General features: G+C 38.9%; 1 protein-coding gene across 1 annotated transcript in view; it reads right to left on the bottom strand.

Moving 5' to 3' along the window:
- The window catches only part of sgcd (sarcoglycan, delta (dystrophin-associated glycoprotein)), a 98,256-nt gene that overhangs the window by 39,780 nt on the left and 42,421 nt on the right, over positions 1–16,055 (bottom strand). Inside the window, exons 3-5 of the mRNA XM_063895594.1 lie at positions 15,772–15,873; positions 10,189–10,276; positions 7,969–8,088 (exon numbers count right to left, since the gene is read on the bottom strand). Coding sequence (XP_063751664.1) covers positions 7,969–8,088; positions 10,189–10,276; positions 15,772–15,873 — 310 coding nt within the window. The remainder of the gene's footprint in view (positions 1–7,968; positions 8,089–10,188; positions 10,277–15,771; positions 15,874–16,055) is intronic.

The following is a 16,055-nucleotide window of genomic DNA, read 5'->3' as shown; positions in this document are numbered from 1 at the left end:
ACCCTTGTCTGGCTAAACTGAAAAATTGTTCAGTGCATAAAAAGAACAACAACATCATTTGAAATCCTCACAGGCAGTCTTGAGAAAAGGCACTCTCCCAAGGGCAAATATTCCGAGTGACGCCTCTTAAAATCCGAAGCGACCCTGGAGCCAAAAGGCTGATGCAGGGTTAGCTTCAGGCTACTGAGAGTCCAAAGGGTGAAGACTGGGGCAGAATAAAACCAGCTCCTTGAGGGCAACTGGGAGGAAAACATAAAAACACAAACTGACTTTCCTCATTACAAAACAGCCGAGGAAGAGCATGTCGGAGAGCGGCTGATCTTGGAGCCCTTTTCGGGCGTGACCCTGTGATCAAAAGTCTGATTCAAGCTGTGGGAGAGTTTCACTCACAGATGCCGAAGGTCGGAGTTGTTTCAGTAATGACAGAGAATAAATCAGAGCCTGAAGGAAAGAAAGCTGAGGTGAAAGGCGCAGTTGAAATTATTCCAGAACTAAACTGTAGAGGAAAAGAGTGGGAGAGAGTTTTGTTTGTTAGGTGATGCTTTTTAAAACTTCCCAATTAACTACCTGAAGCTTCCCTCTACGTCTTCCCTAAGGTAGATGTGTCATGATGTCTCTTTTTCCCAGGGATCTTTGGTTAGATTGGACTTCTGCAGGTCATGACCACAATGATTGCACAAGTTTAGGCTCTGGGCTCCATCAATGGATGTTCAGCGGCGGTGAATCCTACACACTAATAAGGTGAGCTCAAACGTTATTTTCTCTCACAGTTCAACAATTTGACACCAGAGCTTATTATCTTGGCCTTGGTTGTCATACAAGTAAAATATGGGGGGGAAGAGGACAGTGTGAAAAAGGTTAAAGATATATATCTGAAACTTTCTTTTCATTGCGAGAAAGTACAGTGAACAGGATGGTGGGTGTGTGAAAGATAAATGGCTGATGCAGGCCCGAGTTTGAGAAAGAAAAGAAAATTCAGACAAAAAGGCTTTGCTCTTCACTGAATCCAGACAGGGAGTTCAAACAGAGGTTCTTTGCGCTTTAAAGAAGTTTGTAAAAACACACTACATAATCATTCATTTTAACCTTAAGTGAAACCTGCTTTCTCTCTTTCTCCCAAGCCCCTTGATTTTTAATGTTTTTATTCTCTTATTCAAAGAGGCTTTTAAAGAGTTTGGCAGTGTCTCATCCATCTGCTATCTGAAGCTTTGACTCTGATCCCACTTTCCGCAGATCACCCTCAGGCGGGGCTCCGAAGGACCAGAGTGGGAGATGCAGATGTTACCTCAGTCCTGTGTTTCACTGCCTGTGAGTTGAACTGCTGCTATGATTTGGCAAAAACACCTTGGACTTTTGAGGGGGAGTTACCCATTCAAGTTTTGATCAAATGTCTCTCTATCTATATGCCGTCTATGTAAAAAAGGTTCAGAAAATATATTTTCAACTTGTGACACAGGTGTGTTTTCATATTTGTTATGCTTCTACTCCAACAAAAGCAACATTGGATGAAATACCCTGACCTTTAATCCTCAAGGGTTTAAACACCTACAAACATGCAGGAAAGTGTTTGTTGCTTTCAAAGTCTCTTCTCTATGAGATTGTAGTTTTTGGGGTTTACACTGTGAGTAGGTGTACAGTATGTGAACAGTTAAGTGCTTGATAAAAGCTACAGTTCCTTTATTTTAATTTTAAATATATTTGATGGCCTTGACTCAAAACTTGATTAAGAGAAGATCATATAAAATACCATGAGATGTTCTTATTCATGTGAATCTCTGAATAACTACATTTAAAAAAATATGTTCTTGAAAAAACATTTGGAATATAGTTTTGTAGTTAACAACACAAGGCCTTCATTTTTCTATAACATTTGATTTCTGTGGATGTGTTTGATCTCGTAATATGGTACATTTTTTTATGATTTTCTTTAATAGCTTCGCCATCCTTGACTTGCCTGTTGAAACAATGAAAGAGGCTGAGTAGAATAAAGTTGAGTGGTACTCAATTGGTGAGTGCATCAAAGCAGACGAGCAGACGATAACACGTCTCATACATGGAAAGAGCGGTTAAAAACTCTCTTCCAGTTACCTTTCTCTCTCCTCTGCTCGATTCTTCCTGCATTCTTCTCTCTATTTTTCCAGACCCAATTCATTTATGTTCTGGGGCCATTGAACTTGGATATCTTTACATAAGTACAAGTCATTTTTTATGATTAACTCAATGCAATGATACAGCCAAAAGCAAACAGAATGTAATGTTTCAGTCTGTATGTATGATCGGTGAACAATTTAGCCTTCGACTTTAACAACCCTGGTTTAAATAAAAACCATTGCCAGATTGTCCTATACCTATTGCACACATTTAGACTTGCCAATATTTTTGGAAGGAAACATAATAATCATATTGACTCTTTTTGCAACATTTTCATACTGGCAAATGAAGACGGATTGACATTTACTTCAATTATTTTTAGACAACTAAAATCTGTTGGTAAAGGAACAACCGTGTGCCTGGTTAAATAACTTAAACCTCACTGTTGCGTTGTAGCATGAGACATAGTCAGTCAGGAGTTTAGTACACCTCAGCAACCACACTTCCACACACTTTAGTCCCAACACAGCCCAGTAAGCAATCACAATACACTACTTATGTTCATTAAAGTTGTATAAATAACCACCTGCTTTTCTGCTTGTGTTAACATGACTTTGATCCCGAGCACCAAGGTGACTTTTGCGTTCCTCCCTGTGGGCTCTTTGCCTGTAAAAGTTGAAATGCCTCTGGCCTTGTCCACCCTTTGCTGTAAGCTGTATCCTGTATTTATCAGTGTAGTCAGCTGCTCAGTAGTTTCCTCCAGAGCTTTGAGGGGAAAACAGCATGAGCACAACGCATGAGTGAGCAGTGCTTATTTTGGAACTCGAGGTTGATTCAATGCTGGTCTGAGCGAGAGCAGCACACAGGAAAATATGGCGGGGATATATCAGCTAACCCAGTGACTTACAAACTGCTACTGTACCAAGCAGCTTCCCTCCAGTTGTTAATTTACATCAGGGGTGTCCAAACTACTGCCCGGGGGCCAAGCGTGGCCCGCAACCCAATTTGAATTGGCCCTCAGCAAATGATACAAGTATAATGGAATATGGCCCACAACTGAAACTTGTGCTTTTCTTACATTCTACTTCTTAAATATGTAAAAAAAAAACTACATGACACTGCAGTATTCATGTGTTAATGATCCCAATTTTCAAATAAATTCAGTCAATTAAAGTTTTTTTTTTTTCAAACAAATATAATTGATAAAAAAAAGCCCAATTACTTATTTACTAACAAGCTTGAAATAGACACTTCATATTTATCCTATATTATAAGCAATCTGAATTTTGAAGAAATTTTCTTTCTTAAAGTATCACGAATAATACCTACATTTGATTGATTTTACTAACTTATAACTTAACTTATAATTCAACTTAACTATAATGAGGCGATATACCTCACCTCTAGTGAGGGGCCCAGCCCTTCACATGCTTTTCTCTATGTGGCCCTGAGGGAAAAAAGTTTGGACACCCCTGATTTACATTATATGTTAATGGGGTACCACATTTTTACAAAATTGCTTCTGGATAGGTTTAAAATAGTAAGAAATTATGATATTTTATAATAAGTTAAGATATAAATTGAGAAAAATAGGGCTGGTGGCATGACCCTGCATACTGAATTCTTATTAAATGTTTTTACTTGTTTGCTATTTACTGAAAGATTAATCATTGGAACCATATTTTGAAATGAGGAGGAGTTATTTTTTAGCTAATACTAAAGGGTATCAGCCAATTCTGGGATTATGTTTGTTAAAGCTCTTTGAATTCTCATCTGTATCACAACTGCTGCCAGAGAGGGCAGAATCAAACCATAAACACGTATTTCTACTGTGATTTGACCCAGCCAATCATCCCATTCGCCCTGTTTGTGTTCTCATTTACTGTCTGTCTGCTGGGAGCCCGTCAGCATGTCTGACTGCACTGCAAATAGCTATGGAAGCCATAATGAAGCCAATGATAGCAGCAGCATACATTTCCAATGACCTCAGTCAGGGCCAGTTAAAATTATATGCAGGGTATAATTATCCGTTTCATTGGTGGAGAAGGAATGACAAGGTAATGACATGTGGCAGCTTTATAAGCCTTCATAGTGCCTTCATACATCACAGGGACGAGGGAACAGATAGCAGCTCGTACTCAGGTCAGAATATACTTTAACTGCCTCTGTTTCACTGCTGTGTGGTGGACATAACGAATCACATGCACAGAATGTGTGTGATGCGTTTAGAGATATATATTTTTATGAAATCTTATGTGTCACTGTAACAACAATGTGCCATGTCCATGTGCCTTCACAACAATGTTTTCTCAGAAGATCATTTAAGTATCGTCTGGGACTAAATGTCGGGAAGATAATTATTTGACATATAATTTCTTCTTCTATAAAAAAGACTATACTGTATTTTATTTTGGCGTGTACTTGTGTCATATTCATTTCAGAATATTTTTCCTATTTGTTAGATACAAAAAAGAACCATTCTTGTTTTGTAATTGGTACAGAAATCAGTCTCAGACTGGAACACACACTAGGTGCTACACGTAATAAACCTTTTGGTAAACTCAGAGGGCCGTCTCTTTGTGCCGAGTCAGCGGCTGCTAAGGTGTTTGATTAGCCTGGCAGCCCTGAGCGGCCTCATCAAAGGGCTGTGGAGATAAATGCAGTAATTGGCAAATCATTGGCACTCTTTTCTTCTGTGTTCCTGCTCCGACTCGCTCCCTACACCTGCTCCCAATGGCTTTTCAATGGTGTCACCTCAACTGACAAATAACAGTCGATTACATACTTTACTCTCACCTCTTTCCCTGGAGGGCACACGTGTATGGATGATCTTTACCATTGTCTTGGATTATATTTATTGAAAAAAAAGACACACATGCAGTCAGATTGAAATAAAGTGGATTCAAATGGCTGCAAATATCATAGTAAAGTCAAATACTAATGTTTTATTGTGAATCCTAGCTCAACAGAAACAAAAAACAGTTTGTTGAATTACGTAGTTTTCATTTGAAAGCTCTAAATAGGTTTGATATGTTTTGCTGAGTTTGTTGAGTTACCAGAGATTAAAATAGACCATAAGGATACGGGTGCAAAACCAACACCATTTACAAGCTAATTGCTGGTATAGTATGCAAGTGGCTACAATATTTACATCACCATCTGCAGAACATTTCTTAACATCCCAAACACTTTTGTGCTTTTCAAGTTTCAAGAAGGGAATTAAAGACGACCCTTGAGTGCTTGTGTGAACATCACACAATAGCGATCACAGGAGTTTCTCTGGTAAACATAAGCTTGCTGTGTGTATTGATGTCAGGATGTTGAGGAAGCTAATCTTTAATACTTTGTTTAAAAAGGCAGCAGTGGATGAATACCCCAATAGTTTTGACTTTGAGATAAATAATGTGTCAAAAACAAACGCTTTCCTTAAGAACAGCTGACAACCCTGACTCTCCCCGCCCTCCATTCCCATCCTGCTTCTGTGTCTCTCTTTGTTAAGAGGAGCACTTTGCTGAGGTGGGTGACAATAATGAACTCTGACTCAGTGAGGGCTGGAAAGGATGTAAATGAATGTAGATGAGGATGGGAGAGGAAGAGTAATTGCTCACAAAGAGGGCTCTGAAAGGTGTGTGTCAGAGAGAGAATGTCAGAAGCAGAGAGAGACAGCGCACCCATGAGAGCTCTTAAGGGAAAATGTAAGGCCAAGTCGAGAGGGAGACATTTCAAATATCTGTTTATCTATTAATGATACTGAATGGATGGATTGATAAACGGGTGGGCGGATGGGTGAGTGATGGTGAATGGTGGCAGATGGAAGTATAATGGTGGGTGACGTTAAAGAGGAAATGGGAAAAAGGCAATACTTTTTTAAGTAGACAGGAAAGGAAGAAATTAGAATAAGAGATGGAATGACAAAAAAATATGTAAAACACAACTGTGGATGAAATGTGAATCTGAGGAAAACTGTGTGAATGACTTTGCTGGTGCTTAACATTCAGCGGATGAATGCATTAGTGATTTTTTTTTATCTTAATTATCCTCACAGCAAGTTATTATAGTTTCATCCTAATTTTCCTGTTCTATAAATGAATGTGTATGATATCAGAAATAAGCGATGATTAAATCATTCCTTCCGCAACATGGTCAGCTGATTTCTTTTAACTTTATTAATACAGAAAGTTTTGAATCTGGAAATCAGTATTTTATGGTATTTCTCATGTTTGGAAGCTATGCTTTCTTCATAAAATGTAAATATAATTTCAAGGTTTTCTATGATTTCATAAAGAACTTATTTAACTTATTATTTTCATTATTTCAGCCAAGGGTCTATAGCCGCGTCCACATTTACTAACACTGATTTTATTTGCCAAAACACAGTATATACTGTATTTACATCAAACCTAGATTAAGATTCACTAAAATGTGTTCAGAACTATGAAATAGATTGAAGGAACTTTGTCCTTGTTTGCTGCTAACTAAATCACAAAAACATGTTAAATCATGACACAATAATTGGCCTGATACAATTTGTGCTATCCTCTTATACTTCACTGACTGGCTGGTGGGTCAGTCACCACTAACTCTACATACTTTAAATGGACATCTAAAAGTTTACAGAGATAAAAAAAAAAACAGGCTTACTTTTTTGGAATAAAGTGTGTAAGAGAATATACAACACAACGCCTAGCCTAATTAACCATTGAGTGCTAAACATGTTTAAAATATAAAACACCTAAATGCAACTACGGTAATTTCTTCAAATTAATTAACATTTCCATATTAAAAACTAATCATTTCTTTCAAAAATATTAACACAGTGGCATCCATTGTTGCTTCCACCTAGCAGCAACGTCCTAAATCACTTGAACCCAGAAAACCACATCTTGGTTCATGCACGAGTCTTGCGATACAGACCACAGATAAGAAAAGTCCATCCAACTTTGCTATGACTCACAGGAGGATCTTCTATTTTGCTCCTTACAGCAGCAGCTTGTATAGTAGTAAACACATTTCCTCTCACTATTCCAGTTACGCCTCCCTGCTCTCACAGGATATCATCTGTCGCAGTAGCATCACTGCAGACAGAACAGCATCGGCACTTCTTACCTCCTGTCTAATGACTACATGTCAGCTTCCCCCCCCCCCCACCCCCCCCCGGAGCTCTTCTTGATATTTGAGCTCTCTCCCATGATTCTCTTCACCAAGCTTTCATCTTCTATCTCCCAAAAAAGCTCAAAATATCTTCTCTTGCAAGTTCTCATCGTACTCCTCTCTGAAACGATGTACATGCACAGCTATAACCTGCTGACAGCTTACACTGCTCAGGTAAGCATTATATTCTTCTTGTTTGCAAGTCATACAGCACATCTGCTGTGTGTGTGTGTGTGTGTGTGTGTGTGTGTGTGTGTGTGTGTGTGTGTGTGTGTGTGTGTGTGTGTGTGTGTGTGTGTGTGTGTGTGTGGTTGTGTGTGTCTGTGTGTGTGTGTATGTATGTATGTTTCCAGTTGGGATAGGTAAAGTAACCAATTTCCCCTAAGTTCAATGAACAAATAACAGTCAAAATCCAATTATACGTCCACTCCCAAAACATTAAGATAAGAAAATGCACCTTGTATATCTAAACAAATCTAAGTGTAATCTCTCTCTCTTCTCTTTTCCAAAAGTAAGCCCAACAATAAAAAGCAACTTAAACTCCATGATGGCATTATTATGTAAGCAGACAAAAACCACAGCATCACGCATAGGTGAGGACCAAATATGGTCCTTAAAACAAAATCCCTCTTTCAGAACAACACAAACATCATCTGTTTTAATTTCATACTTTGGATCCTGACAATGAGTCAGTTTGCATATACAGTATGTCATCTGGTCACTCACCCATCACTCGGAGCCTCTCTGCGCCCACCACCACCTCGTGCTCGTCGGCGGAGAAAAGGAGCTTCCCAGAGGTGGATTTGACTTCAAACAACTTGCCTTTTGCTTTAAATCCACTCGATCCTGGACAGAACACACAGAGGGAGAGAGAGGAGACATCAAAGAGGAGCTACTGTAGCTGGAGCTGATTTCTTAGCGAATTAACTCAGCAGTTGAACATTTAAAATGCATCCAGGAGAACAACATTCAAGTTGTCTGGAACGACTTGCTAACTAGCTTACAACTTCTTCATCCAACATTTTAAATGTGTTTGGCACCAAATAGCAGCGGATCTGTGAAAACACAACAATGCATGTTCACACAATTAGAACAGCTAATATTCAATTTACATGATAAAGTTGTTGTCTTTAATTCTTTTAGCTCGATTTTTAGTCACCACCACTCCTGATGAAAACATTGGTGTCTAGGAGGATTGGTTTACATTATATTAATCAGAGCAGATAGTTAAGAATGGCTACCTGCTGCAGTTTGAAACAAGCATAATAAGGTCATAATGAGCTAAAAACCCAAACAATGAGCTGAAATATGTTAAAAATGCTAAGTAGAGCTAAGAAGGACCTTCAGTTTCACAACATATACACTGTTGGTTCCTCCTTCCATGAGAAGTTTATCTAGATGTAATTTTGTGACACTGTGACTCTTTTCCTTTTTCAGAATCAATTTCTGTTATATTTTTAACTCCTTTTTTTTCACAAATAGAGCAATGCTAATGTAAAAAAAGTTTTTGCTATATGCATGTTTTAGATCTTTGCCAGTTGCTAAAATTGTTAGCCTTATTAGCCTTAATTAATAAAAATCGAAACACTCGCTGTTGAAACCGTCAGTCCGCCCAACAGTATATTGACAGCTTGTTTGAAAAAGGGTTAACAGTTTTAGCTCTGACAGAAATGCTTGCTGTTTTGGAACAGCACGATGAATGTTTGTGTACGCACTTTGATTTAATCCCTTGATATTTTAGACTTTAATTATTTTAGTAAATACATTAAAATTCATATAGGGAAAAATATAAAGTAAGACATTTTGCGACAAACATAATTATGTATTTGTGACTGTTTGTGATGAAAGGTTTTTTATCTGAATATTTTTCCAGTTGCCTATTGTCATTCAATGAACTGTCCGTAGTGAAATAGATTTCCACTACGGACAGTTCATTGAATGACAATAGGCAACTGGAAAAATATTCAGATAAAAGATACCTGAACAATAAGTGGTGTCACAACAAACAAGAAGTAGAAAATGTAGTCAACTCCCTCCAACTCAAATTGCTTTGTCTCACACGGTGACAGAAAACACTGGTGCTGGGGGTGACTGATTGACGTGCGCGCAATTGATTCTGTCATTCTCCATCTGGGATGTGAAGTTCCAACCTGTACACAAACCCAGTTTAGTCATCCAAGAAAAACATCCGAACAGACTTCGTCTTCCTCCTCCTCAAACCCACAAGGCAAATGTCAGCTCACTTTTTAAACACGAGAGACACTTCCTGTGCATGTTTACACAAAGTGATTTCCATTCACAGAAGAATGCCAACTCTTTTAGAGTGTGACAGGCGGAAAACGGGGGAATATAAAGAAGAACGTGCAATCTCAGATTTATGGTAGATTAACTGAGGCCTCTGCTGGCACAGTAAAAGGGAAGAGAGGAAGTATATATAACATGCTAACAGGCTATTCCTTAAAAACAGAGACATTTCAAAACTGAGGTTCCTTTGGGCTATCCAAAGAGTTCCTAGAGAAAAATAAAATCACTCAATGACATTATTAGTGAGAAATAACATCTCTGATCATAAAAGGCTGTTTTCTCATTTATTTTTTCCTTTACTGATGTGTTGTTTTACAGACGACTAACGGAAGGGATATTTTATGCTTTCTGCCCTCCCTCTTACACTAATTTTGACTTGGTCAGTTTCATTGGTTTTCTGTATTAATATTGAATTGTCATGAGAATATTAGGATCAGTGATGCAAAAATAAAGTGACGATACTGCATATTTTGGCGAAATTAAAGAGTACTTAAAACGAAAATTCTTAGTGGTACACAATATGTTGAGCAGTTGCAACTGATGTCGTCAGTGTTGTCAGGTTTGATGTTTTTGAAACAAGAAAACATGTATCATATCAAAAGAAAACTTCCATACACCACATGAAAGCATGCTGCCTCTTACCTGTTACAAGTTGTGTGAGCAGCTGGTTGTCGTTGTTGACAATATTGACCGACACGTTTCTGGATGACTGCAGGAACAGCGGGCGGCCCTGCAAAAAAGAGACACCATTATTTATTTAGTTTGTGGTACGTGTATGGTTATTCAATTGTTGAAGAGTTTTGAGGAACATGTATGAGGACGGATAAGGCAAAAATAAAATAACGAAACATCACAGGTTGAAGATTAAACATCATATACACACTTTTTTCCTTCACAATCAAAAGGTTTGTTCTTCCTAACCCATTGACTTTGATAGAAATATCTTTTGTGAACATCTTGTGACTGTTTACTCATCAGCAACGGTATGGTTTAGGGAAAATATCGTTAATGGTTAGGAAATCATTTGTCTTTCCAGCCACAGGTAAATGAATGACATTTCCTCTCTATTGCATACTTGACAATGTCTCTCTATGTCTTGCTACTTCAGGATAACATTGATTATTTGAATTACCCCCGGAGTAATGTATTCAAGAATGTGATGATACCTGACAAACTAAAACATGTTTCTTTTTGTTTTAAGGAAAGAAAATATAAAGCATCTTTGCTCATGGTGTTAACTCGTTCTGGTTTTCGCAAATAAGGACAAGTATATTGGAGGTGATGTTTTTACCTGGACTGTCCTAGTGTGAAGCAGATATTATAAATATATAACAGGAAATAACACATATTTCAAAAGCTGTAGCTGTAGACTTTAAGTCTTGGTCTTTTTTAATGGTGTTGTTGTGATTGTTACATCCTGTGTTTTCTGTCAACAGCTCCAGGTGGATCACCTTATTGGCACGTACCTGTGCTGACTTGGGGGTTGGGCTTATATTGACTGAGCCAGTTGTCATACTAAATGAGTACAATAGCTTACACACATAGATACACAAGCACACAAATGTACAACTTTACACCCAAACAAAACCACCAGAATTGTCCTTGCGCAGAGTCTTAAGCCCCCTGTTGAGTTTGATAACTTGTATTTCCCAGAGTGCCCTGCACCCATCTGTAATGCTGATCACGTTGGACACTCTGCTCTTTCTGTGCCCGACTAATCTTCATGCCTCAGTCAACTTCTTAATTAGAGATAACGGCCTGACCATTGTGCTGCGCTCGCAGTCGAGGAGGGGATATGCCTTGTGTGTATAAAACTGATAACATTATGGCTCTTGGAAAACTTATTGAAGTTCTCACAGTAAATACACTAAATGCATGATATGCGACATTATCACAATAACAATGTGTCAGGACCTGAATGCAAATTTTCAAAGAAGTTTGAAAAGAAAGTACTTTCACTATGTCAGGTTTGACAAGTTCACTCTTTCTTTCAAGGTTGAGGTGTGTGTATTGTAAATATTTGCCTGCAACCAAGGACTATACAGTATTTAAGGCCTGAAGCAGTGCCTCAGTGTGCTGAGGAGTCACAGTTTGCTCATTAGCTCTCATTACCTTCAGCTGTGTGGACATCATTTTAAGACAAACAATGGAGAAAATGTCTAAAATGTTGTGTACAGGGAGTAGAAATGTGCAGTGTGACAAGGAGCAACATCAGTCAATCTATTCATACTCATTATCACATTCATTCGTCTACCTCAGCTCATAAAACAAAAATATCTGCAAAACATTCACTGAAAATGTTTCTTATTTGTAATCCTTATACTTTAATTCATGCAAATGACAGCACATGTATTCTTTTATTTGAAACAGACTTTGTCAATCATTTATTTGTATCTGTCAGTCCGTTCTCACTCACAGCTCCTGAGATACCGCAGCTTGGTCAGTCACCCTACGGTTAAACTATGCCTAATTCCATTTAGTACTTACAGGGCTGACCACAGAAATGATGACAGAAAATAAGAAGCAGGTCAGACGTAGTATACAAAGCTACAAAGTGAGTTACTTTATACAACAAACTCAACTTATGCCACCTAGGTAACAAACAGATCTTCCTTAACTTAAACCAAAATCTTTAGCAAAAGTGGCTGAACATTTAAAATGCAACCAGGAGGAAGACATTTGAGGTGTCTTGTGGGACTGACAAACTGTTACAACTTCCTTTTGCAGAGTAGGTTTGGCAACTAAACATATCAAGTATGAATGTAAAACACCTAACCCACTTGAAGTTGGACTAACCTGGATGTTAAAAAGTGACGGTAAAGGTGTGTTTGAAGGTGACGGACGGTGCTGAGCGAAGATGTTGAGAGAGTTGTACCAGTCACTACCTTGATTTTAGGAGAACGCATCACATGTATATATTTCACACTAGCCTTAGGAGAAATAACGCACAGTGTGTTTTATGCTACTGAGCTCAGTGTGTTATATTTCAGAGCAGCCATTTCATCATTCGTCTTTCTGCACAGTTCTTTTATCTGCTCAGTCCCTCGATATTCCTCAGAGAGGCTACTGTCCGTTGGGGCTGCTTGTGTAAAGTACAAGTGTTTATTTTGTTGTTGTGTGGTGACTCTGATTCACTATGTCTCCTTCTTCTCTTCATTACTTATGCAACAGACCATATTACTCCCAGCAGGAGGCCACCCACACCGAGAGGAATACAAGTGAGAGAAAAACAAGGGGAGTGAGAGAAGACACATGGAGAATCATGTTGAGTAGAAATATATAAATAAGTTTTGGAGGCAGAGCTCCTTCAAAGATTGTATAACAACTTACTTGTTGAATTAAACCTTATTAAATAGAGCTAAAATACCACATTTGAGAGCAATAGGTTGGCTTTCCAGAAATGTTGTATGGTCTTATCAATATACTTCCTTAGCTTAGTGTGATCTCACTTTGTTAGTGGGCACACAGGTATAGGATGTTGTAAGCAATAGTTGGTAAGTGGTGGATCGTTCGTGGATTAATCAATTAATTTACCGATCAAATCATTTAAAGTACACCTATTTATTGAGTAAAACAAAAAAATATCTGTTGCTACCAATAAATGGCAGAGGCAGCCATGCAAGGTGCCAGCGTGCTTTTGAGCCATTGCCCGTTATGTGGCAGTACCAGGCCGAGAACATTGACTCATTGACTTATCAGCTTTTGAATTGCTTGCTAGCAAACGTTATGTACACAGAGAAGAAAAAATCCTGGTAGCATCAATTAAAACAAGAACATACAGTATGGTGTATGAGCAAGGACTAACACAGCCTGCAGCCTTCTTCAATAGGCAAAATACCCTGGCTATATCAGCCGTTTTAATATTTTAGAATATCTTGATGATAATTGTTATTCATAAGTTTGCTTGCGCCAAAATGCCTAAACACAGTGCCACATGAATGCAGTAGAATTCTGCAGTCATTCATAGCTGCTTCTTGTATGGTTTGTTGAAACTGGGACTTCATTTCAATATGAATATTTTACTGTGTAATGATATCACACTGCGAATATGTTGTGTTTGTTTGAGTCTGTGTCAGACTTGGCCGCTTCTTGCACGTCGCTGCCTTTCATAATATGCTCGCTGGTTTCTCATTTCTCTCATTCTAATTCAGTCCTTGTCCATCTGTCTGTTTTTTTTGGTCTCTATTACTAGCTCTTCTTCTTCTCTCTCATTATTCATCTTCATCTCCATCCTCACTCGGCTCTACCTCAGTCCCTTATGCTCCTCTCTGCTCTCCATCGCTCATTTTCTCCCTAAGCTTGCGTAAGATCCTAGACAGCAAAGATAAAGTACGCTACTCTCTCGCATTATCAACCATCCGTCCACTACCTGGCGAATTATTACTGCCAGAACACAGAGACAGAGGGAGAGTGTGCGTATCACTTTATCGTGTCCATCTTTCCATTTCTCTGACATCTCTTGAATACTCCTCCTGTAGTTGTAGTAAAGGCAGCACGAAGCGCATCAGAATGTTAATTGAGTAAACAGAACATACGAAGGGACCTATAACTTGTGAAATGACTGATGGGGCCATATGGTGCATGTCAAAACTTTAGGCTGTTGTGTCGTATCTTGTTATGTTCTGAGATGAAATTACATCCCAAGACAGGCCTTTTTATGACACAGCATGACACATCTTCTCTTGTTTTGACATGGCATGGCACAAAACACATTATAATAACCCGACATTTCTGGGCATGTCATGGCATGATTTTGATTTTAAATGTGACTAGAAGGCTTTAGCTTTTGAAGGAATCTGCTCCTTCACAGAAACATAATTAATGCTAGAAATAAATCCAGGCAAAAATCTCAGTAATTAACTCAGACAAAAAAAACCTCCCGAGCTAACATAGCCATGGTTTATTCCAAAGACGCTGCCTTTGCTGCTGATTTACCAGTCATTGTAAAGTATTTCACAGTTTTATGGTTAGACTTCAGATGATGACCTTAAAAACAGGATTGCAAGCACAAGAAGCTAAGTTGTCTTTGCAGAGTCATTTTGCTTGGCCTTTGGGACACTATGACATCAGGGATAAGCTTGTACAGGAGCTATTACCCCTTAAGCTCGAAAGAACCACCTATCTGTGGAGGTTTCCTGAGGGGGGACACAATGGCAAACCCAGAGCAAACTCCACAGACTACATATTCCATCTAACCTTGGAAGGCTTCAGATTCCCACATGGGGGATTGATGGAGTACATTTCGACTTCTGGCTCCGTCTACTGACACCGTATTCTGACCATATATGAGGCCGGAAATTGATCAATGGTTTTCTGCTGTAAGAACATGCCGTGTAGTGCCTTTCTTAACCCAGAATGCATGTTAGGGAGGTTTTTAAAGCCTTTAAGCTTTGTTAGAGCAACATTTAGACACTTAATGGAATCAATACAAGTTGTAAATGCAGGTGGAGTGGAATCACTTGTAGCTTGATGCGAGTCCCGACAGGATTCTCTCACATGTTTTTTTTCCGACTGTGAAGATGTTGGCTCCAGGACTCAAATTCACACTTACAGTCATTAGATTCTCATCTCTTCACACCATTGCACCTCCTCACCTCATACTGTGTGATGTTATTTATCCGGTGTTTGTTATTCAAGGACCAATGTGGTTTGAAATGATCTATGTTTCATGGCTTTATACAACTGAAAAAAAAGGGGCGGCAGTGGTTCAGTCTGCAAGGGCCCTGGACTTTGGACCGAAGGGGCGCCGGTTCACGACCCAATTGGACCAAGAAATATGGAGTGTGGACTGGTACTGGAGAGGAGCCAGTACACCTCCTTGGCCACTGCCGAGATGCCCTTGAGCAAGGCACCCGACCCCCAACTGCTCCCTGGCGCCGGCTAGACTGGCTGCCTCTCCACTCTGGATCCTCCCAAAATGCAATAGCATGTGTGCATATGTGTGTATTGTATGTAACTGTACAGTGTAACTTTGCAACTGCATGTACATGTGTGGAAAACTTTTTTTTTTCTTTCTTTCTTTCTTTCTTTCACTATACTTACATAATGGATACTTTGATACAGTTTGATAAAAGTTGGGAGCAGAGCGCTGTTAGCATAGCTTTGTCATAGAATAAACTGACTGCAAACATGTAGTCTTGGATTTTGGATTTAAGAAAAACTCATTTGTGGTGATGTAAAATGAAAACGAGCAGAGCATAAGTGTATTTTTTGTGAGTGACTTACTGGTTTGGACTGGATTTCTTTGGCATAGAGGGGTTGTAGGAACTCAGAGTCCCCTTCCAGTTTCAGGCCCTTCTCTGTTATTCTTAGTTTACCCATGCCGTCCTGAAAAAAGAAAGACAGTGACAATTAGTTCATATTCCCCTCTTGTGCTTTTAGAGTACACATCAACAGTTTTAGAATCCCACACACATCCATCCCCATTTCCAAGCATATTTGTTAAATACCGTCACTGATTTGACAGTTTGTGTACTCAACAAACCGGTAAAGGAATATTACTTGAAAAC

Source organism: Eleginops maclovinus, chromosome 11 (genome assembly GCF_036324505.1).
Source record: "Eleginops maclovinus isolate JMC-PN-2008 ecotype Puerto Natales chromosome 11, JC_Emac_rtc_rv5, whole genome shotgun sequence".
Classification (NCBI taxonomy): Eukaryota; Metazoa; Chordata; class Actinopteri; order Perciformes; family Eleginopidae; genus Eleginops; species Eleginops maclovinus.
Note: the sequence above shows the minus strand (reverse complement) of the source record. Positions and strands in the feature narration are given on the sequence as shown.